The sequence below is a fragment of the Colletotrichum costaricense genome (assembly GCF_030867565.1).
Source record: "Colletotrichum costaricense strain IMI 309622 chromosome Unknown Scaffold_10.1, whole genome shotgun sequence".
In the NCBI taxonomy this organism is placed as follows: domain Eukaryota; kingdom Fungi; phylum Ascomycota; class Sordariomycetes; order Glomerellales; family Glomerellaceae; genus Colletotrichum; species Colletotrichum costaricense.
Window position 1 is genome coordinate 307,558 of NW_026848239.1, and position 21,918 is coordinate 329,475.

General features: G+C 53.8%; 9 protein-coding genes across 9 annotated transcripts; 5 read left to right on the forward strand and 4 right to left on the reverse strand.

The window, feature by feature from the left end:
- Positions 1-667: 667 nt before the first annotated feature.
- Positions 668-5,487, reverse strand: CCOS01_09697 (lysophospholipase NTE1; the record flags this gene model as incomplete). Its single annotated transcript, XM_060457854.1, has 3 exons — positions 668-2,028; positions 2,213-5,136; positions 5,195-5,487. 3 exons carry the CDS (start codon positions 5,485-5,487, stop codon positions 668-670), a joined length of 4,578 nt encoding a protein of 1,525 aa, XP_060311019.1.
- Positions 5,488-6,066: 579 nt separating this feature from the next.
- CCOS01_09698 (uncharacterized protein) lies at positions 6,067-7,241 on the forward strand (the record flags this gene model as incomplete). The annotated part of the gene is made up of 3 exons (XM_060457855.1): positions 6,067-6,130; positions 6,193-6,518; positions 6,573-7,241. 3 exons carry the CDS (start codon positions 6,067-6,069, stop codon positions 7,239-7,241), a joined length of 1,059 nt encoding a protein of 352 aa, XP_060311020.1.
- A 6-nt stretch (positions 7,242-7,247) lies between these two features.
- On the reverse strand, positions 7,248-7,867 carry CCOS01_09699 (Rpp14/Pop5 family protein; the record flags this gene model as incomplete). The annotated part of the gene is made up of 2 exons (XM_060457856.1): positions 7,248-7,597; positions 7,657-7,867. The coding sequence occupies 2 exons, from the start codon at positions 7,865-7,867 to the stop codon at positions 7,248-7,250; spliced, it is 561 nt and encodes a 186-aa protein (XP_060311021.1).
- Positions 7,868-8,217: 350 nt separating this feature from the next.
- Positions 8,218-10,391, forward strand: CCOS01_09700 (molybdenum cofactor synthesis domain-containing protein; the record flags this gene model as incomplete). Its single annotated transcript, XM_060457857.1, has 3 exons — positions 8,218-8,493; positions 8,553-8,631; positions 8,680-10,391. 3 exons carry the CDS (start codon positions 8,218-8,220, stop codon positions 10,389-10,391), a joined length of 2,067 nt encoding a protein of 688 aa, XP_060311022.1.
- Positions 10,392-10,829: 438 nt separating this feature from the next.
- On the reverse strand, positions 10,830-11,637 carry CCOS01_09701 (ATP synthase subunit C; the record flags this gene model as incomplete). The annotated part of the gene is made up of 4 exons (XM_060457858.1): positions 10,830-10,938; positions 10,999-11,307; positions 11,380-11,506; positions 11,580-11,637. The coding sequence occupies 4 exons, from the start codon at positions 11,635-11,637 to the stop codon at positions 10,830-10,832; spliced, it is 603 nt and encodes a 200-aa protein (XP_060311023.1).
- Positions 11,638-12,039: 402 nt separating this feature from the next.
- On the forward strand, positions 12,040-12,637 carry CCOS01_09702 (transcription initiation factor IIA; the record flags this gene model as incomplete). Its single annotated transcript, XM_060457859.1, has 3 exons — positions 12,040-12,086; positions 12,156-12,303; positions 12,485-12,637. 3 exons carry the CDS (start codon positions 12,040-12,042, stop codon positions 12,635-12,637), a joined length of 348 nt encoding a protein of 115 aa, XP_060311024.1.
- A 1,353-nt stretch (positions 12,638-13,990) lies between these two features.
- CCOS01_09703 (uncharacterized protein) lies at positions 13,991-15,090 on the forward strand (the record flags this gene model as incomplete). The annotated part of the gene is made up of 4 exons (XM_060457860.1): positions 13,991-14,274; positions 14,506-14,602; positions 14,653-14,688; positions 14,746-15,090. 4 exons carry the CDS (start codon positions 13,991-13,993, stop codon positions 15,088-15,090), a joined length of 762 nt encoding a protein of 253 aa, XP_060311025.1.
- A 1,823-nt stretch (positions 15,091-16,913) lies between these two features.
- CCOS01_09704 (voltage gated chloride channel) lies at positions 16,914-19,496 on the reverse strand (the record flags this gene model as incomplete). The annotated part of the gene is made up of 1 exon (XM_060457861.1): positions 16,914-19,496. The coding sequence occupies one exon, from the start codon at positions 19,494-19,496 to the stop codon at positions 16,914-16,916; it is 2,583 nt and encodes an 860-aa protein (XP_060311026.1).
- Positions 19,497-20,593: 1,097 nt separating this feature from the next.
- CCOS01_09705 (histone-like transcription factor and archaeal histone) lies at positions 20,594-21,426 on the forward strand (the record flags this gene model as incomplete). Its single annotated transcript, XM_060457862.1, has 4 exons — positions 20,594-20,657; positions 20,716-20,801; positions 20,875-20,965; positions 21,092-21,426. 4 exons carry the CDS (start codon positions 20,594-20,596, stop codon positions 21,424-21,426), a joined length of 576 nt encoding a protein of 191 aa, XP_060311027.1.
- Between the last annotated feature and the right edge of the window lie 492 nt (positions 21,427-21,918).

The following is a 21,918-nucleotide window of genomic DNA, read 5'->3' on the forward strand; positions in this document are numbered from 1 at the left end:
ATTGGGCTCGAGCTGGAAAGCTTGTCGTCACCGTGCCTGCATGATGTCATGGGGTTCGGCCCCGACATGCTCCTCACTTAGCCCCACTCACGGTATGTCGCTGGTCTTACCCCATCATTCCCGCCAAGCCGTTGACGTCAAAAGCGTTCTCGATCTGGCCATAGCTCCCGGGCTTCACCATTCTCCATCCAATTGCTCCAAAACCCAAAACGGCTCCACCAGACAACGAATGAGGCCCGGGCAGCATCAGCACTGCAGCAGTGCAACACAGCTCCCATAGGCTACAGCTCGAGAGCCCAAATGCCTTACAACAAAATCATCATGAGACCATCGTGCCATCCTTGCCATCGTACCCTCGTGAGGCATGAGTCGTGCCCTCTTATCCGAACACCTACGCAAACTCTCCCGTACACCCTCGGGGAACAGATCCTGTCTAAGCCACGAGGGTCAGCAGGGCCCCCCCCCCCCCCTCCCCTTGGTTTAGGCTGAACGCCTGTGACAAGCGGTTGACGCCGTCACCGCCAGCCGCGGGAAGCAAGCACGCAAGAAACATCAATTTTGAGGCACACATCGCAAAGGAAAACATATTGGTCCGTTGTGGCAGTGCAAAGGTGGTATCATTCATGCTCCTCGTGTAGGCAAATCATGTCTAAGGTCTGAGAATCTACTAGATGCTGGCTCTCCTGGGTGCCATGGTCCGCCGCATCGCCTTCTTTGCTTCCGTTTCTTCCATGAACGGCAACGACCCGTCTTTTCTAAGCTTCTGCAAATACTCCTGTCCATACTTGTATCCCATCTGGTAGAGCTCGTCAAACTTGCCAAAGTCGAGCGTGCCATAGTCATCAATCGGAGGCCGCATGTAAAAGCAGCCTGGCATCGTCTTCGCCCGTTCCAGAGCATCGACACTAGACACGTAAGCCAGTCTAGCCTGAATCTCGGCCAATGTCGGCGGGTTGGCTGTGCCCGAGAACGGATTCCACCTATTCCAGAATGCCCACACCCCCGACAGCGAATCACCATACGCCTGTGGAGTATCGTCGTCCAGTGACCCAACGTCGACTGAAAAGATGATGTCCACACCCAACCTCTTCATGTGAGAGACAGTCAGATTATCAATGTAGCCACCATCCAACAGCATGCTGCCCTCATCGCAGAGCGGTGGGAGTAAGCCAGCCAGTGACATGGAAGCTCTGATGTATCTCCACGCATAGCCACTGGTGTGGTATTCGATTCGGCTCTTGCTGATGTTTGTCGTATTGCAATAGTACTCAAGCCAAAAGTCTTCAATCTGAGTCTTGCCAAACGTCTTGAAGATACCCCGATTGAACTCATGGCCCGTGGTGTAAGAGGCAGTCGGGTATGTGAGATCGAGAGCGAAACGCCACATGCTGGCCATGCGGCCAGAAAACTTCTTGGCGAGGCCGAAGATGGGAACAACATCGGCATGACGGGCGTAGAGAGCGCCGATGAACGCGCCAATTGAGGTTCCGCCAACAACGTCAATGGGGATGCCAGACTCTTCCATGGCCTGAATGATGCCGATTTGGGTGATGCCTCTTGCGCCGCCACCACCTAGGACGAGGCCAACAGATTTGCCGCAGAGACGTCTCGCCAGACGATGGAAGTCGCCCTTGTAGGGTGCATCTGGAGAGTAGAACGGACTGTGCCGAACCTTCCTCGAAGTGTACTTTTGAATCTCCGCCTGGATGATCTGAACCCTTTCCTTCAAGGTGCTCGTTCGCTTTGAGGGCGGATGCGCAGGCATGATGTTTGCCCCGAGAGGCATTTGGACGTGGTAGTGTCCACCATTGATCCACATCCGATTCCTCAGCCAGGCTCGAGTCAACCCCGACTGGGAGTACCTCTCAGAGTGGAGAAGGACGAGAAGTTTCCTCGCAGTCGACTTCATACCCAACATGAAACGCTCATACTCTCCAATCTCCGGAGATCCTTCAGCAAGACCAACAAGAAGGATGCAATCGGCCTGAGTGATGCATGTCTGAGTCCAGGGAGAATTGACGTTGGTGTCTGATGCATAGTTAGCATCGGTGTTTGAGCAACGAGTGTCATCAACAAGCGTGAGATAGGTAGTCCAATCAGGAAAAAATTAGAGTATGTTTGGCCATCAACGGCTCTTGCCTCCGCAAACGGTGTTTGTTCATCATAAAAGGGACAGTGTAGGTGAATAGAGAGAGAGAAAAAGGGATCTTACCTGCGACGTATACGACGAGGCCATACTTTTCCTCGAGGTCAGCCAAGTATTGGGAGAGCTTCAGCTTTCCCATCTTGTTGAAAGCATGCTTGCCGAGATGGTTGAGAATGGCAGATTGGTTGAGGGAGGTGGCACCGTTTGCAGGGCCAACCTGAGACAAGGCGTTCATCAACCGATTACCAAACTCAACCACAGGAACACCAGAAGTCACTGGCAAGATCGCAACGGTCCTCAGGTTGAGTGACGAAGAGCCTTTGGTGATTGTGTTGGCGTTGCCTGCCTCCTTGGAGAGAAGTTGTGAGGGGTCATCGACAAGGTTCCTCATCCGCGACGCAATGATCTTGGAAATCTTAATCGTGATGTTCGGGTGCTCTTGGGCAAGACTGTTGAAGAGTGTGCGTGGAAATTTGACCAGCTCAGTCTGGCGGATGGCATGGAGCGTGCCTGGTCTGACAGACTCCGTCAAGACTTCGAGTTCACCCACACTCTCGCCTTGACCGAACTCGGCTCGCACACTGACACCGCCATCTTTCCTGTCCTGCACGAGACGAAGTCGGCCGTTGAGAACAATGTGAATTGCCTCGCTCTCCTCGCCCTCATGGAAAAGCACTTGGCCAGCATCAACCTGCTCCCAGTCAAGAGCAAAGTCGATGTGCATAATCAGACGCGGGAGCAAGCTCGTCAGTCGCTTAGCCATTGTAAGCAGGACAATGGGATAACGGTCGACGATCCTCTCGAGAGCAGAACGCGGCAGAAAGCCGACATAGACGTCCGTCTTGGCCACGACGTCGATAAAAGATCGGTACGACGACACTGTGCCTACGTATCCAGCAAGGCCACCTGGCTTAATGAGTGACACACTGCGACGATAGGGCTGCTTCTTCTTCGCTTCCATATGATCAGGCGGATACGCAGGAGACCCATCCATACCCATGTGGTCAGTGTGCAGAGTCGTTCTACTTGAGGACTGCAAAATGTCTGCTGAGGTGTCCTCCTTCGACGTGCATATGTCGAGGAAGCCGTCAACAACGTAGTAGAGGCCAGGATTGCGCTCGCCTTGCTCAACCAAAACGGAACCCTTGGGGAAGAAGACAATCTCCACATCATCCTTCATATCGCTTGCGAGGATGTGCGCATTGGGTGGCGTGTTCAGTGTAAAGCCTCCAGATGTCATGGATTCCGTGTCTCCATCACCAGAGGCATCGAAAGGGCCCATTAGACCGAATGCATTGTTGCCCAGTCCAGGTCTTGATCGCCTCTGGTCGTAAGAGAAGAGCCGTGGGGATCCTTCGACAGACTCAGCCTCACGGGAGACGCTTCCGTTGCTGCTCAGACCGATCGCTTTGAACATACATTCAAGGATGGACTGACGGAAGAGGTTGTCTTCATCCAGGGACTCTCGGCCGTCGATCGAGCCTCGAGATTGCCTTTGAGTTGTGAACGGGTTGAATGCTCGCTGGGCAAGCGGGCTTGTACCCTCGTGACGGAGAGCGTCAGCGACTTGTTCGAGGTGAACACTAGCCGAACCAGATGGTCGGTGGCCAATATGCCGTGCTGACTGGATGTTGGCCAAAAGATCACCAGGACTGGTCTGAGTGGAAGCTCTCTCCCTTGGCGGTCCGATGGTAGTAGCGACCTGAGAAAATGACCTCTCCTTGGTGGTCATGGAATGCATCATTGCATCCTTGCGAAGAGTCGAGGTTGACTTCCGCCGACGATGCGCGTTTGCGTTGTGCAGTGCTATGCCTTTGCTCTCCGATTCGCCGCCCACTCTCTCCCGCTCCCGATCAAACTTCTCCTTCAGACGCTGCAAGGCATCGCCCCTAAGCATGTTGGGCAACTGACATGAGGTGAAAGAAAGCATGTTCTTCTCCGTTTGCAGGACTTCACCAGTGAGTCCCAGGTAATTGTAAGCCGTCGCCAATGTAACTCTCTGGAAACGGGAGAGAATGACTTGAACAATGTGGGAAGTGGCCTTGGGGTAGACCTTGGTGAGCCGGCGAAATGCGCTTGCTGGGATGATGGCGATAGTCGTGTCTACCGTCGCCCTTGCAATGATATCTGGGTGCGCTGAGCCAGAAGTTGCCCGACTCTGAAGAGGAGGGCGCTTCGGCTGGCGAGCACTGCTGGGGACACTGCCGCTGCTGTCAAGCGAAATAGGTGGAATTCTTGCGCTGCCAGGCAAGTTGGGTGTAGTGGCCCGCTTTGGAGGCTCCTCAATCCTTACCCCAGTCCTTTCCTCCGAGGTCTCTGGAAACTCGGGAGTTGCTGGGAACGGACTGGCAGGGTCTGATGGCATGCGGCGGAAGCCTGCGGTGCGCGGGAATGGTGAGGTTCTCAGTCCACCACTGCCTGAGGTGGGTTCCGGGGTGTCGTCATCTGTCGAACGAAGCTTGACGTCTTCCGTGAACAGTGACATGATGGAGAAGAGGGACGACATGGGAGCTCCATTGCGAACCTCCGTAAGCAGTTGGTATCTCTGTTGTGGGGCTGATGACATGTCGTCGTCTTCTCCAGGATAGGCAGAATCTCCCCCGAAGCTGTCGCAAGGGTCCGGATCCATGGCTCTAGCATTTCGGCCAGATTTGACAAAGATTTCCACAAGACCGTCGACGACGATACAGAATCCCTTCTCCTCTTCCAGGTTGAAGGTCTCGCCAGCAATAAGCTTGCGAGTCTGCATGCTCCGGGTCAACTCGTGAAAGACCTGCCGCTCAAGGTAGCCAAAGATTCTGATGGCACTGAGGAACTCGTCCAAATAGCTCGAAAGGCCTGATTTCTTGCCCTCATCGTGGGATTCGGGGAACAAGTCGACGTCAGGCTCTTTCCTCTGCGGCTCCGGAGGAAGTCGAGAGTACATGTTGAGGATGCGATATCGCACCACCCAACTGACGGCGGATATGATGGCAACCATGATTACCATGCTGCGCGTCAAGTCAGCAGAAGCTCAGAGGCAGCCTGATAGAATGATGAAGCGCGTACAGAGTAGTGGCGTTCATCGTCACAGTCCAGCTTGTCGAGAACAAGGTGAAGAGGACGGTAGGAATTGTAATGGTAACGATTCGAATCGCCCAATACAGGATCGAAGAGATCAAGGACAGAATGGCGAGGATCAACCGGCCAAAAAGCCCCAACCAGCTGGACGATCCCTGAGCTGCGACGACCTCCTGCGCACGCGTAAACGCGGACGGCAGGGCCTCGGGAGAAGCTTTCATTGTGGCCGACAAGCTCTCTGATACCGCGTGGGCGGCACTCGAAATGTCGGACGACGACATGGCAGCGGTGTGTTGTGTCGGGACGGGCGTTGCAGCATAATGCAGCAAGCAGGTGAAAAGACAGATTACATGGTGCAGTGCGACCCTGAGGCTAGCAGGGTGCGGGCAAGGGAGAGCCTCTGGTTTTAAGCCGTTGTTTGGTGGCTGAGACGCAGGACCGAGGTGGAAGGTGGTTGGAGAGAGAAGAGGGAAAAAATAGAAGAGGGAGGAAGAAAAGAGCTTTTGCGCTGTGGGGAAGCTTGAAGAAGCTTGCAGCATGGAGGAACATGAGGTGGGCACGGGCGGTCAGCCAGTTTGTGCCGCCCCACCCCGCCAAAAAGTTCCCAGGGCGGGCGGAACGTGCGGCATGTGACGGCAGCCCGGCCTAACAGTGCCCATGGCTTTCCTTAATGTGGTGGTGTTGGTAATGCTGCATGGAGGGGCACGACTGGCCTGCACTTGTGTAAATCATACACCAGGAAACTTTGATCGTTAAAGATCAGTTCACGATTTCCAACAACCAACTATCGACACCAAGTTGCGCACTTTCTCCCGCTATACGACGCATGTTTTGAATGTAACACCCAACAATTAGACGCGATGCCCTTTGCGCAGCTCATTCTCGGTGCTCCAGGCTCTGGAAAGAGCACCTATTGCGATGGCAGTAGGCTACCCTTGCCAACACACACAACTTTGTCGTCTACGATGCTAATACAATGCGCCTAGTGCACCAGTTTATGGGCGCCATTGGCCGCGCATGCTCCGTGGTCAACCTCGATCCCGCAAACGATCACACAAACTATCCGAAAGCTCTCGATATCCGCGACCTCGTCAAGCTAGAAGATATCATGGCTGGTGACAAGCTGGGCCCCAACGGCGGCATCCTCTATGCCCTAGAGGAGCTCGAGCACAACATGGAGTGGCTGGAGGAAGGCTTGAAAGAATTCAGCGAAGACTACATTCTCTTTGACTGCCCGGGTCAAGTCGAGCTATACACACACCACAACTCTCTGCGCAATATCTTCTTTCGGCTGCAGAAGATTGGCTTTAGAGTAAGCTGCCCACGATAATTCCCTCCCGGACCGACCTCGCTGACGTATTCCTAGCTTGTCGTCGTACATCTCTCCGATTCCTTCTGCTTGACCCAACCCTCGCTGTACATCTCCAACCTACTCCTGGCCCTTCGCGCCATGCTCCAGATGGACATGCCACACATCAACGTCCTGACCAAGATCGATAAAGTCGCCTCCTATGACGATCTCCCCTTCAACCTCGAATACTATACCGACGTCGATGACCTCTCGTATCTGATCCCATACTTGGAAGAAGAATCGCCGGCGATGCGCAACGAAAAGTTCAGCAGACTCAATGAAGCCGTGTCAAACATGATCGAGAGCTACAGCCTAGTCCGGTTCGAGGTCCTCGCAGTCGAAGACAAGAAGAGCATGATGCATCTCCTCCGGGTGATCGACCGAGCAGGAGGATACGCCTTTGGCAGTGCAGAAGGCGCAAATGACTCCGTCTGGCAGGTCGCAATGCGCAATGAGTCGTCCATGATGGAGGTGCAGGATATCCAGGAGCGCTGGGTCGATCGTAAGGCGGAGTACGACGAGCTGGAGCGGAAGGAATGGGAAGAGCAGGCCAAGATGCGGGAGGAGGATGATCCCAGCGCCGGGCAGGCGCCGCCGCCGGCGGCCGACGATTATGATCCAGACTTTGGCGACATGACGATACCTGCAGATAGTGGCATAAAAGTAGTGCGCAAGAACAAATGATACCCTTCAGCCGTCATCTTCAATCACGTCATCTTCGTCAGACACGTCCGACGCATCGAACATGACCGCGTCCTCGGCTTCGGTCCTGGGCTCTGAGAAAAGCGGCAACGCGCCGCCGGCAGCAGCCGCGGAAGAATCTTTGGCGGCAAGCACGAGCTGTCTCGCTTGACGAATGGCCTCTTCCTCGGCCTTTCGAATGGTCCCGCTGACTCTGACAACCTTGAAGGTGCAGGGCTTGCCTTCTCCGCTCTTGAGAGGCACGCGATTCATAAACGTCAGAGCAGCCCAGACTAGACGGTAGTGCGCTCTCTTCACTTTCAAGATGAAAGTCGACGTCGCCTGAGAGAGATACTTGACTACATGACTGTTAGATGCTGCTCAGCACAGACGGACGTATCCTTCTCCGTGAACTCACCGACGAGATTTCCTTCTATAGCACCAGAACCGTAATCACCGAAAAGAATAGCGACCTCAGCTCGTATCGCCTTAAGAAGTGACTGAGGTGTGAGACTTCCGGTCGTCGGTTGATGCATCACCACAAAATCTGGAACATTGGATTTTTGTTTTGAATCTTCTGGCGGGTACAGAATATTGACGAGAATGTATCTCTCTTTGATTCGGACCATCTTGGCGCGCTCAAGATCGTGTCATCCAACGAAAGGAGGAAATCGGCCTTGAAAGTTGAGCTTGTAAAAGTTCAAGCTTGAGGTACGTATCCTGCAAGTGCAATCCGTTGGAATGGATCCATGCAAGGACATGAGTATCATTGCTGACTAAGGCGGGGAGCTTCACCTCCGGTAGCTCCCTCCTACCACAAGCTCGCGACGTCACCAGGCATACTAGGTAATCCATTGAGGTGAAAAATACCTAGTTCATCTGATTTGATGTGCTTGATGGTCGCCGATTTATCTTGAAGAAAACTGTGTCTGGAAACCATCTTTCACCACTGCTTATAGCATCTCGAGCTACCTCCACTATGACTGACACCCCGCTCAAAGTAGCTATCTTGATCGTGTCGACGACAGCATCGAAGGACCCGTCAACAGACAAATCGGAACTAATCCTACGAGATGTGATCGAAAATGAGGGTGGCGGTAAATGGCAGGTCACCGATACCAAGATTGTGCAAGATCATGTTCCCCAGATCCAACGGCAAATCATGCTCTGGGCGGATTTGGGTCCCGTGGAAGGAGTCAACTTGATTCTTACTACTGGTGGAACTGGATTCGCTGTGTCAGATAACACGCCCGAGGTACGATGAACAACATATCTGCATATATGCAATCGATGGATGCTGATCACCAAGCAAAGGCTGTCGCAACCCTCCTCCATAGGACCGCCCCAGGCCTGGTTCACGGAATGCTCGCTGCATCCCTGGCCGTGACTCCATGTAAGTGAGTATGATACTCACAAAAAACACAAAAACTGACTGCAGTAGTTGCAATGATGTCAAGACCGGTGGCAGGTACACGCAACAGCACCGTCATCGTCACTCTACCCGGCTCCCCTAAGGGTGCCAAGGAAAACTTACAAGCCATCCTCAAGACCTTGCCGCATGCGTGCGTACAGGCCGCCGGCGCTGACTCCAGGATCCTTCACTCTGGCGGGGTGAAGAAACTCGAGTCTGAGGCGGGAATCAAAGGCGCCTCTGCAGGATCAACAACCAAAAAAGAGCAGGCGCACTCTCACGACCACCACAGCGATGATCACAGCCACAGCCACGGCCACGGCCATGGACACTCACATACTCACGGCCATGGCCATGGGGGCCTAGTCAGACACACCAAGCCGGAAGAAAACCCCCTCTCCAACGATCCGAGTCTCGGCCCAAGTCGCAGATACAGAGAGTCACCGTACCCGATGCTGGAAGTTGACGATGCCCTGCGACTGATCAAAGACTTCACCCCTGATGCCGAGGTCGTGACGACCAAAGTAGACGTCAACATCATCAACTCGGTTCTCGCAGAAGACGTAACGGCCAGAGAAAGCGTCCCGGCCTTCAGGGCATCCATTGTGGACGGGTACGCGGTGGTGGTACCCGAGGACGGCAACATGAAGGGCGTCTTCCCCGTCACCGCAGTATCCCACGCCGCCCCAGGCGAGGTCAAGACCCTCAAGGAAGGAGAAATCGCGAGAATCACAACAGGAGCCCCTTTACCCCCGGGAGCCACCTCGGTCATCATGGTCGAGGACACCATTCTGAAATCCAAAACCAAGGACGAAAAGGAAGAAAAGGAGGTGGAGATTCTCGCTGACGGCATCAAACCCGGCGAGAACATCCGTGAAGTCGGCAGCGACATTCAAGAAAACGACACAATCCTCAGAAAGGGTGAACAAATCTCTGGCGTCGGTGGCGAAATCGGTCTCCTCGCAGCCGTCGGCGTAGCAGAAGTCCAAACCTACAAGCGCCCCGTCGTCGGCATCCTCTCCACGGGCGACGAGATCATCGAACCCTCCCGCCCGGGCGGCCTTCGCCTCGGCGAAGTCCGCGACACAAACCGCATCACCCTCATGTCTGCAGCCCGCCAGTGGGGTTTCGAAGTCGTCGACCTCGGCATCGCGCGTGATAAGGAAAAGGCCCTCGAGGAGAACCTACGCGAAGGGCTCCGCCGCAGCGATCTACTCATCACCACGGGCGGCGTCTCCATGGGCGAGCTGGACCTGCTCAAGCCGACCATCGAGCGGGCCCTCGGCGGCACGATCCACTTTGGCCGCGTGGCCATGAAGCCCGGCAAGCCGACCACGTTCGCCACGGTGCCCGTCAAGACGACGCTCGGAAAGCGGGTCACCAAGACCATCTTCTCGCTGCCGGGAAACCCGGCGTCCGCCCTGGTGACGTTTCACCTCTTTGTCCTGCCGGCGCTGCATAAGCTGTCTGGCATCGAGCCCGCGGGCCTGCCCAAGGTTCCCGTGACGTTGGGTCACGATTTCTCTCTCGACAAGACTCGGCCAGAATACCACCGCGCCATAGTCACTGTCGGAAAGGACGGGTCTCTGTCTGCGAGCAGTACCGGCGGTCAACGAAGCTCAAAGGTTGGCAGCCTAAAGTCTGCAAATGCCCTGCTCGCTCTCCCGGCCGGTTCGCAGCCGTTGAAGAAGGGGGCCAAGGTGGAGGCTCTGATGATGGGGGACATCCGTGTGGAGTATTGAATCGTTAAGCTACACCCGTACCAATAATAAGAATGCGTGTATGATGACATGATCTTCGGTCTTCAGTCAGTAACGTTGATCCCTCATGTGCCTAGCTGTGCTTGCACGGAGCTCAAAGGATACTCGTCAACTCTTATACCCGATAGAATACACCAGCTACGTGTAAATGACTTGGGCCGAGATCCTATACTAAGCGAATCAGAGGTCGAAAGTTTATGACGCGCAGAAATCATCTCGATGAGGAGCTATAATACGTTGATAGTGTACAATACAAAATGTCCTCGCCCTGCCTGTATGCCATTAACGCCCGCCCAAGTAAACCTTGGTGTAATGCAGTGCTCCACTGTACATCGTGTCCGAGGTAGATAGTTGCTATGCTGTCGGTGATAAACCTCCTCTTTTCGAACCTTTCATATCGTGTAGACAGCTTGTTATGCCTTATGCCTTACCGAAAGCGTTGGCCTTGCCAGAGACAAGAAGTCCAACAATCAGACCGAAAAGACCGAGGACAGAGCTGAAAATCTCGACAACGAGAATCTTAACGAAACTGTACCCCGGCTAATTAGCACATGTAAAAGATCGCTCATCGTATCTGGAACAAACATACAGTGTAGGGTCGGCGGCATCGGCCAGCGCGGCTCCACTGCCGTTGATGCCGACTGCGACACCACAGATGAGGTTGCACATTCCGACGGTGATACCGGCCCAGAAGAGGGCGAAACCAGTGTAGTAGCTGTTGCCGTCGTGCAGAACCTCACCCTGGACGTTCTCGAGCTGGGCGGAGAAGACGATAGCCATGATGACGCCGTAGATGGCGACGACTTCGCAGAAAATGATGGAGATCAAGTTCTTAGTTCGCACACGCGGGGCCTTGACGCCCGCGCCGAGGATGGAGGAGCCGGTGATGAAAATACCCCTAGATTTGGTCGCCATGTTAGATTATGCATTGGCCCTGTGTCGTCAATTGCTGGGAAGCTTCGCTCCATACCATGCCGCGCCTACAACGGACAAACCGATGCAAAGGGCAATGCCCGTGTCCGCCCACGCGTAGGGTGAGATAGATTCGAGGAACTCGCCGACGTTGAAAGCCTCGCCCGATCCCGTGAAGAGCATGTCTATTTAAAAGGTGTTAGCTGGGACTGTGATTCGCGGAATAGTCGATGCCATCGCGGAGATGGGGTTTCGTACAAGCTCCTACAACGAGAAGGGTGCTCCCAATGCCTCCCAGGCCATATGTGAGACTCATCGTGCTCGATTCGGTGCGTTGCGTTGCCTGTGTCGTGGTTGTTGTTGACGGTGGAGGGCTTTGGGGGGCGTTGCAGCTACGTCGAGCTCTCTAGTCCAGGCCAGTGAGGTAAGGTATCTGAGGTAAGGCAGAGGGATCCAGAATCGGGAAGGTCACATGATGTGGCTTGATGCATCCTTAGGTAATGCGAGCCAGAGTCAAGGCAAGAAAGACTGACAGGCGTGGCAGGCACCAGGGTGTCATCAGCCACGGCAAGAGCATGTCAGCCCCACATACAGCAGATGAATAAGCAGAATCCAAGGATATCCTCAAACAATGCCACTATAAATACAACCTCGCCTCTTTCACACTCACAACCGCCTAAAACGATCCGCCCGTAGGAGATCAGAACAAATCTCCAAGATGGCCGCCGCACCTCAATCGTTCTACGAGCTTTATCGCCGTAGCAGGTACAGCGCCATCCAAATTAATTACTACATACCTGTGCTACAGATGACTAACTCATTTGCTTGATGCAGCATCGGCCTTGCGCTGACAGATATGCTGGACGATCTCATCAGCGAGGAGCGTATTCACCCTCAGTTGGCGATGAAGATCCTGGCCAACTTCGACCAGGCCATCACAGAGGCTCTGCAAAAGAGCGTCAAGGCTCGCTTGACTTTCAAGGTACGTGCTGCTTACTTACCATCTTGCTCGTTTGCGCCGGGGTTCAATCTCTATTGCCAGCCTCCGGCGCATAACCCAGAATACTTCTAGTTTAGAAGCGATTCCCTCTTGGAATGCGCAGAAGATGCGCCCCAATTGGCACGAGAATTGTGAATCAGAGCTAACGTTGCGCGCATCATAGGGAAGCCTGAGCACCTACCGATTCTGCGACGAAGTCTGGACGTTTCTTATCAAGAACGTTCAATTCAAGCTTGATAATGGCGGGCAGATCGTGACCGCCGACAAGGTCAAGATCGTCAGCTGCAACGCCAAGAAGCCCGGTGAAGGCCCTTGAAGGGTATGCGTCAACGACAGTGAGCATCAGAGGCGGCGTCGACCACCTTACTCGGATACACGAACGAGACGCACTTGCGGACAAGGACGATGGGAACGACAACGAGCGCCCCCAGTGGCTGCATATTACAGGCGTTCAGGTTCTTGCTCTTACGATGGCACGGTTTAAGGATACGGGAGTTTGTTCTTTCAAGATTGCCATTTTGATACCATCAGAGGTTTATACAGCATCGTTCATAGGTTTGCGTCAGCGCATCAATAGACTGGCTGCCTGCATTTGAACTATGTTACGACTGGTAATCTTGATTCATGATTCGCTGCGACCAAAACCCAAGTCCGGAATGGTATTATAGCTGGATTGTAGAAATTGGCTCAATGCAGTGATTTGGTTCTTGCCATTGTATTGTTCTGCACAATATGTAGACAAATACTGCTCGCCCATCATACGTCATCTTGTCCCATTTGTCCCAACTGGGCCAGTCACGATGTCGGATATGGCCCCCATTGGCATCTATGCGTGATACCGGTGAATTGGATAGAGACGGAGATTTACCGCATAATGTGCTTACAAGTTATGGCTTCTGAGCCTCGAAGTTGAAGCAATAGCCCCTGCCACTTTGTAGAGGGGAAGCCGATGCCGGGTAACTGTTGAGCCAGCCGGGGCCCCATCTTCCGGAAACGGGGAGTACAACCGAAGTGGTTCCGCGTCGGATTTCCTCCCTGACAATTGGCGATTGGAGACTGGTAACAATAACTTACCAAGGTAGACCTGGCGCTTCTTTTCCCCTTCAGCCTCAACGGCCTGTGATTCCAACGACTTGGTCGCCAATCGAATTCCTTTGTTCATCATAAAACTTATTTCAAGTTCCAGTGATACTAGTACAAAGATTTTGTCAGACCCACGTTCAAACAGCGAAACAACACCTCCGAGGCTCTGAAAGACAAGGACGCGTGCCCCTGGATTTGCACGCACTGGGATGTTCCCCTTACACTAGTCGTGCGACTTCTCGAGGACTTTGTCAAACAATCCCATCCACACCATTGAGACACACACGCCAGTAGTCGCCATCAGACTTTCCCAACTCCCGCGAACCCGTTCCTCTTTTCTCTGCGCGCACACACACTCTATCCGGCACGTGGGTACATCTGTCTGCAGGAGTTGCTGCTGCACCGAAACCGCAGCAGCAGTAGCAGCGGCGCACCGAGCTACCTTACCTCATCCCCCATCGCCAAGCCCACCACCAAGGCCGTCATCCATCCCGTCCCATCCAAGCAAAGCAGTAATCAGCAGGGATCACTCACACCAACACCCAATCTCCCTCCTTCCTCTTCCTCTCCTTTCCCTCTCCACATAATGCTCCGCCAGCGACAAGCCGCCGCAGCATCCGCCCCCGACCGCCGCTCTCAAAAGGATCAGATACCCACCATGGCGGGCGCGACGACGACGACCCTGGACAATGAGCGCAGTCCGCTGCTCCCACGCCACGAGGACGACGCACACAGCGAACCGCCAACCGAGGCAGAAGACGACGACGAGCAAGCCACTGAGAGCATGGCTTGGGCACGACGGAATCAGTGGATTGTGCTCGCCGTTGCGAGCGGCGCTTGCGCTGCTTTCAATGGCGTGTTTGCAAAGTTGTGAGTTGATATTCTCGATTCGGCTCATTCGGGGGACTATCGAGTGCGATGCCAAGACTTTTTACCACTTTGAGTCGACATCACAGCTTGAGAACCAAGTTCACTGCTTTGCTTTACCAGAGCAGCTTGTTTCTTAGTTGGTAGTTCTGTGAACTAAATGCGCTCATTTTGAGTGTCTTGGGCACACTGTCGGGCTGCGGTCTGTTGAATGCTTTACTTACGACTGCATAGGACCACAACTGAGCTCACAACGACAATATCTCAAGCAATCTCCAACTTTCTTCATCTTCAAGATATCGAAGGAGCCTTTGAGGTTGTCATGCGAGCAGTGAGTTGAATTGGATACTCAACATCATCAAACTGCTAATCCTGTCTCAGGTCTTTTTCGGTCTCAACCTCGTCTTCAACGGCATCGTGAGTTGCCCAGCCTATTATTCTCACCTACGTGAACTCAACTGACACTTACCTCAGATGTGGACTCTCTTCACAAAAGCACTCGCCAAAGGCCAGTCAACCACGCAGGTGTCCATCATGAACACGTCCTCCAACTTTGTCATCACCGCCATGCTCGGCTTCGTCATCTTCTCCGAGTCGCTGCCGCCGCTCTGGTGGGTCGGCGCCGCCATGCTCGTCGCCGGCAACGTCATCATCGGCCGCAAAGATGAGGAGGCGGACAAGTCTGGCGACTATGCGCCGGTGCCGCAGCAGCCGGGTCTCGCTCCGGTCCCGCTGGATGGCGGCGACGAGGACAAGGACTCCGAGGACGAGGATATTGTCGATTTGGGGGACTTGAACTCTGTGGAACATCGCACTTGAGCTTAGACTGAGGCGATTGTAGATAGGAGACCTTGTACATGTTTGCTTATATATATCATGCATGTTGGATAGATAGACAATACCCCGAGTCGATTAAGAGTGAACTTAGATGAGCTCCAAATGCTTCTCTCTGCTTGTATACAACTGAAGCGACTGGCTCCACACATGAGTGTTTGCATGATCTGGTGGTCGCTACCTACCACTCGACGTATACCGCTCCTCAGAGTACAAACGAGTTTCTATTAGCGATGCTTCATCAAGCTATGCTCGTTTACTCTGCATTTAGAAAGAAAGAGACAGAAAAAAAAGTGAAGAAAGTGATTCGAACCGGCATAAATAATGCTACAGCGAGACGCCAGGCATCTGTAGACTTTAAATGGCAGGTTCGCGTCAGTGAAGGAGAAGCCGCACGATGAACCACTGGCCCAAAGTGTACTTTCTCGCCCACCCCGACAGACTCTGCGACTTGGTGGGCTATGAAGGACGACGAGGAGTGTATTCGTGTGGGGCTGTGTTGAACCGCAGAGGTGCCTGGTTGTGAAGTGTCTCTCAAGGTTAGTCAGTGAGAACTACTACCTTGCTTGCGCTTTTTACTCTACTCGATGAGGGAGATTATCCCTTGCCCATGTTATGTCGGGACCAGGCTCAGCTAGGAGATGCGAAATATCCGAGTCCAGTGTCTAAGAGAATCTATAGCCCATCGCTTCAATCAAGATGATTACTAAAGCTCCTGAAAGGGGGGATAGAGGCCGCTATCTCGCCATAAGTGAAGCATATTGATGGATGTAGTGGCTTGAGATCCGCATGACGTGTAACTTATCAATATCACCACAGCTAGAAGAGTGAAAAGGAATAAGCTATCGTCCATGGCGTTATATAGGACCGCGAGCCAACGGAGGAGGCCTTTACCATTTCCGGCTAGAACTATATCTCTCGATTATCGGAAGGATACTGCCTATTGATAGCTCATCGATCTTTGGTCCCTACAAGAGCTGGGATGGAGGGTGGTTGGATAATAGGGGATGACCTAGATGGCCTAAGTAAGAGGAGTGTGCCTTGTATTAAAGGAATAACCTCCCTGAGCTCCGAAGAAGTACTGACTCACTAGCATATATGCCGTCAAGAAGGAGAAGACGCCTAGATCTCACTTCCTTCACTCTTGTTACAAAATCAACGCCAGGTAACCGAGAAATATATCAGAAAGCGCTGGCCTCAATATCGCGAGTCCTCTCAACCACCCTTAACCATTTGCTTCTTCCTTCAACCCTATGCATCTAGATATCAAAAGGGTCTCAACACCAAAGGGTTCAAGACGAAAAAAGAGTTCACCCCTCCGGTGCTGAACTGGAGGCTACATCTCTCGGTGCTCATGCTGGGATTCGAACTCGGGTACTCGCTAAGCCTGTCGCCGAGTAGGCTGGTTGGCGTATGTGTAAATCGATCGTTGACCATAAAACCATTCCGCCACCTGTCCCAGTTTGACCTGACCTCTCGACCTAGAGAGGCGCCTGCTGGTGACTGGAATGGACTGGAAGGGGGGGGGGGGTGTATACCCTTCTCGTGTATTCGTACGGGGAGGTTGGTAAGATCGGGGCCGCGAGGAGGGAAGGAACGATGAGATATGCTTTCGCAGCAATTGAACACCGCAAATCTATTCGACGTCTATGTGCCCAAACCCCTATATGTTCGTAACTAACATTGTTGTATACGTACGCCCGACCTCCCAAGATGACCATGTCCCTCACCACCTGAATCACACATTTCAAACTCCAAAGTTCCGAGATTCGCCCGCACCAAATGAAATAAATCTAGGAAACCTCCGTTTACCGGTTCTCGAGCTCCAAAGCGCCGTCATCGACGTCGTCCTCGTCGCCGTCTAATATCTGCGCCCCAGCCGGCCTTCCACCACCGCTTCCGCTGCCGTTGTTACCACCACTACCTCTGCTTCCACCGCCCATACCTCGTCGCTCTTCAAACGACGAAAGTTGGATTCTCCCGCCGGAAGCCGTTGTCACCTTGTCAGAAACCCACCCAGCCGCACGCCGCATCGCACTCCACAGCTTCTCCTGGCTCTCCGCAAAGGCAGAGTCATCGCGCGGATTCTCAGCGTGCTCGGCTGTGAACTGGTACTTGAGGCAGTCCTTGACCGTCACCAGACCCGACAGGCGGCCGTGGTACTCGACGAGCACGACTCGTGGGCCGATTTTACGGAACAGTTCCATGACGGTCTCAAGTGGTAGGCGCGGGTGCGCTGTGACGGGCGTGGTATCGATGTAGCGACTGAAGTCAACCGACATGGTCGACATCGGGTCCAGGTTGACCGTCACAGTCGGCGTAAGTGGAGTAGTTGCGTTGAGTGACGCCGGCGGAGGCGAGAAGGTGCATCGGGCCTCCGGGTTGATGGGTCTCTCTCGCCGTACGCGGTCAATGGCGTAGCGCAGCTCGGTGCGGCCGATGTAGCCGACGAGGATCTTTGAAGTTGTGTCCTCGACGACGGGGAAGCCCTGGTACTTGTCCTCCTTTAGAAGCTTCTCAAGCTCGGAGAATTCCATGCCGCTCACGGGTAAAGATGTAAGCTCCTTTCGCATCACTTCCGAGACGGGAACGCCAAAGTTGTGCTCTTCCTTGTTGTCTAAGAAGGGGAACCCGCTGAACCAGATCATCCTGTCCGCAATGCCGCCCTTGCCGAACATTTCGCTGACGATCTTGGTCACACCCACCACGATCATGGTGGGTAGAATGTACGTCAAGGCGCCGGTGAGCTCAAACATGATGACAACGACAGATACGGTAATGTGCATGATACCACTCAGCGCGGCAGCAGCGCCAAGGAATGCGTACGTGCCGGGTGTGATACATGGCTCGTCCGGCTTGCAGGCTGCGAAGAAAGCACTCGTAGGATTGGCTTCGTGAATGGCCTGAACCATAATACCCACTGTCCGCCCAAATGAAGCCCCGATGGCCATGGACGGAACGAAGATACCAGCTGGCACTTTACAGCCGTACGAGATGATGACCAGCAGGATTCTGAGGATCGTAGCCAGAGCCAGTGACAAGATATTGGACAGTCTCTTGTCTGGTTCGCAGAGGCCGTGGTAGTCCTCAGCTCCTTCACATTCGAGGAACAGGATTTCCATGCTCTCGGTCATGTCAATCCTCAAAAAGACGTTGGGATAGCAGATGATGGCAGTGCCGGCCGCGAGAATCGTTGCCTCCGCGATGGCGTACTTTGACAGGTACTTCTTCCTGAATGCCTGAGCCCGCAGGTTCCACTTCATCACAAAGGCGCCGTATAGACCGCCAAAGATGCCCAAGATGATGTAAAAGACAATCTCGAAGAAGTGCCACGAGCGATCGTAGTGGACCTGGAACATGACGAGCTGTCCCGTCCTGAAGGGGTTCATGGCCGCAAGCACAGCCGTCGCCACAAGAGCGCAGAAGTAGCTGCGCCACAACGTCTTGAGGGGAAAGTAGTTAGACATCTCTTCCAGAGAGAAAAGCACTCCGCCAATTGGACTACCGAACGCGACGGCGACACCAGCAGCGGCGCAGGCGCTCAGTATCTCTCTCGTTTTGGAGGCGTTGCGTCGGTACTTCTCGAATAAGCGAGAAATGACGTTTCCGGTACACACGGCGTAGTGTACACTGGGGCCCTCCTTGCCGACGGACAGACCAGAGGCGATGGCCAGGGGCAGACAGACGGACTTGATCAAGAGCGTCCAGAATCCCAAGAATCCCTTCATGACGAAGCCCGCAATGATGCACTTGATCTCCGAGATACCCGATCCCGCGGCGTACGGTGCAAACGACTTGACCAGAGTGGCCGACGTGAAGGCGAAGAGGGCGCCAACGACAATGTAGATAACGTAGTTGGCTGGGCCAAACCCCGTCCAGGGATGCCACTCGTCGCATCCATTGTCCTCTCCCCAGCAGCAAAAGTTCTCGTTCAGGTAGAACGCCGTTGTGCAGTGCCCCATTTTTATATCGGACAACCACTCCGTAATGATGTTCAGGAACGCAGCGTTGAGTCCAATGGCGATACCAATCAGCGTGACGACGAGCCAGCCCTGCGCAGCGTCGTAGGACTCTCGCAGACGATACCTCCAGCCCGCCGCCTGACCTGTGTCGAGCATGCCGGCGCGCCGCCTTCGACGCAGCTTCTTGCGCGCCTGCTCCCTGGCGGCATCTTGTACCCAGTCTATGGTGGTGAAGTCCTCGTAGCGCTTGATCTCGGCGATCTCGTCCTCGATCTGTTGCTGCTGATGACTCGCGGGCGGGGCGCCGGCGGCCTCGTCATCGTGCTCGCTCTGTTCGGCGGTCGAGACGGCAAAGGAGATCCTCGAGCTGATGGAAGGGCGCGGGGGCCGGTGCGGGCTGTGCGAGAAGGATGTGCTTCGGGAAGTCATTGTCGCATCCACGCCGTGCTCATGTTCGCGGCGGTCGAGGAGTCGTGGTGAAGGGCCGGACGTCCCAATGAGTGTCGTCCCCGGAGTTTGGCTGCTTTTTCGTTCGGTTTGGCTCTTGTTCTAACAAGGCTTCGTATGGTGTGTAGTCGTAGATGTTCTCTAGGCAGACTTTCTTAGATTGCCAATCACCAGGAGGAGGCACGAATATGTAGTCGCAGACTGCGGCGACGAGGCTAGCTGGGTGAGCAAGGATGATGAGGACAGTGATGGCCGATTTGCCGTCTCCCAGCTAATTGGGGTCACTGGGGACGCTGCGAACGTCTCCAATGTGGCGGGGGCTCCCCTGCAATTGGCGTTTAAGCTTCCACTTACCTCGCCCGGTACGCTGCACACCGGCGCGTTTTTAGTGGTCGCGTCCCAATGGCCTTTTTGGCGCGACCCGACTCTATCAAAAGTGATTCCCTCTCTCCTTGACGACCACATCTGAGAAGACATCTCACATCCACGAAAACCTACGACCGACGAAACCACGGCAACTACCTAGCGAAGAAATCACTGCGTCACAGCGAATTAGCTTAGTCGAAACAAAACCAAGCAGACTCGACCGTTGACGCCGGTACCTCTCTAACCCCTTATCCTCCTCGGCGGCCACTCACGCCAAGGTTCAATCAGGTAGGCTGTTCTTCTCCTTCACCAAAATCCGCATCTCAACCCTATGGCACGGCCAATTTCGACAAGAGCATGACAACCGGTGTTTGATGTATTATGAGACGTTATAAGATAGACCTTGGATTCATTCCTGGACTCACTTACATGCACCCCATTAGACTGGATTTGCATGAGCTGCGGAGATGGTCTCTGGTGCTTGGCCTGCGTTAGGCACCCTACAAGAGGTCGTCTACCTCAGGTACTTCAACCAACTCAGTTTGATTCCATCTTCCTGCATACTTAGGCACCTTGGGAGGTCTTACCGACTTACACCAGCTTTCATAACAATGTCCATTGTCTCGTATACCTAGTAGCTAACATCAATCAAGGCACATCATCTAAACCTCGCCTCCTGACAAGACACCACTCACATCCCATCTCAACTCACAATGCCTCCCAACAACAACGCGATACCTCCCAGAAAGGAGGTCACAGGCCAGCCGGCCCTGCCTCGTAAGTCACTCACCTCCCTGCTCACGGTCTTGCGTATTATTCTGACAGCCCCTGACAGTGGCCCGCGTGAAGAAGATCATTGGTACAGATCCAGACATTGGAATCTGCTCAAACAACGCGGCTTTTGTTATCACTCTGGCAACAGTATGATGCTCTCATTCACGCTCTTGCTCCTCATTTTTTATCGAAAGGGGCATGCTGACCCTCCACTCCAAAGGAAATGTTCATCCAGTACCTCGCCGCCGAGGGCCATAACATGGCAAAGGCAGAGCGCAAGCCCCGTCGTAACGTTCAATACAAAGACTTGTGTACGTGACTCTTGCGAAGTAATGGCTTGCTTCTTCTTGGCCTGGCTTCCCTTTGCCTCAAGCGGTTTCAAGGAGTCAGCAGAAGCATCATTGAAAAGTCACTAACAAGGCAAACGTACCCTCCAGCAACCGCAGTCAACCACCACGACAACCTCGAATTCCTCGAGGACGTCATCCCCAAGACGGTCCCCTACAAACAAATCAAGGACTCGGCCGCTGCCGCGCGCCTCAACCCCCGGAAAGCTGACCAGGAGCCCAAGAAGCGGCAATCGACCCTCAAAACGAAGGGCGCCAACGCAGGCGCTTTCAGCAGCGGCAACAGCAACGGTGTCAATGGCACAGCCGCCGCTGCCGCCTTGGATCCAGTCACAGCTGTCATTCATTCCGACGATCCCAGCGCCCAGCTGGTCGCCGAGGCTCGTCGTGCGGCTGGGGACGAGGATGTTGACATGACGGGATAGGGAAAGTTCTAGTCCGTTTAGAGGGATAGCCCCTTTTTCTTGAGCTGAGCGGGCATCTGGAAGCTTGGCAGACTGTCTTTTGCGATTGTTTGTACGGAATAGGAGCACCTTAGTCAAGGAGCTTGGGTCTGAACAGCCAATTTTATAATAGCCAGGACCGCAGCATTCACCAATGAGGGAGAAAGGGACACAATATTACGAAGTGTACGATGCATAATTGGTCTCCTTTTTTTGCCACCGAATGAATATTGAATGGGTCTTTTCTCTCCCCAGATCCAACGATCCCTTCATCCATTAGCAAAAGGGGGAAAGGTTCGTCTTCGACTCAAAATATCCCCTTTTTTTTAGTTCTTCATCAACAAAACAAACGCCAGTCCATGGATATGACCCGGTTTCTTCGCAACCATAGTTGAAGTTGCCTCTGTTCTCTCCCTCAAGTACATTCTTCTCTCTCTCTCAAACAAGAGGAATTCGAGTGGTTGACCCTGCCTC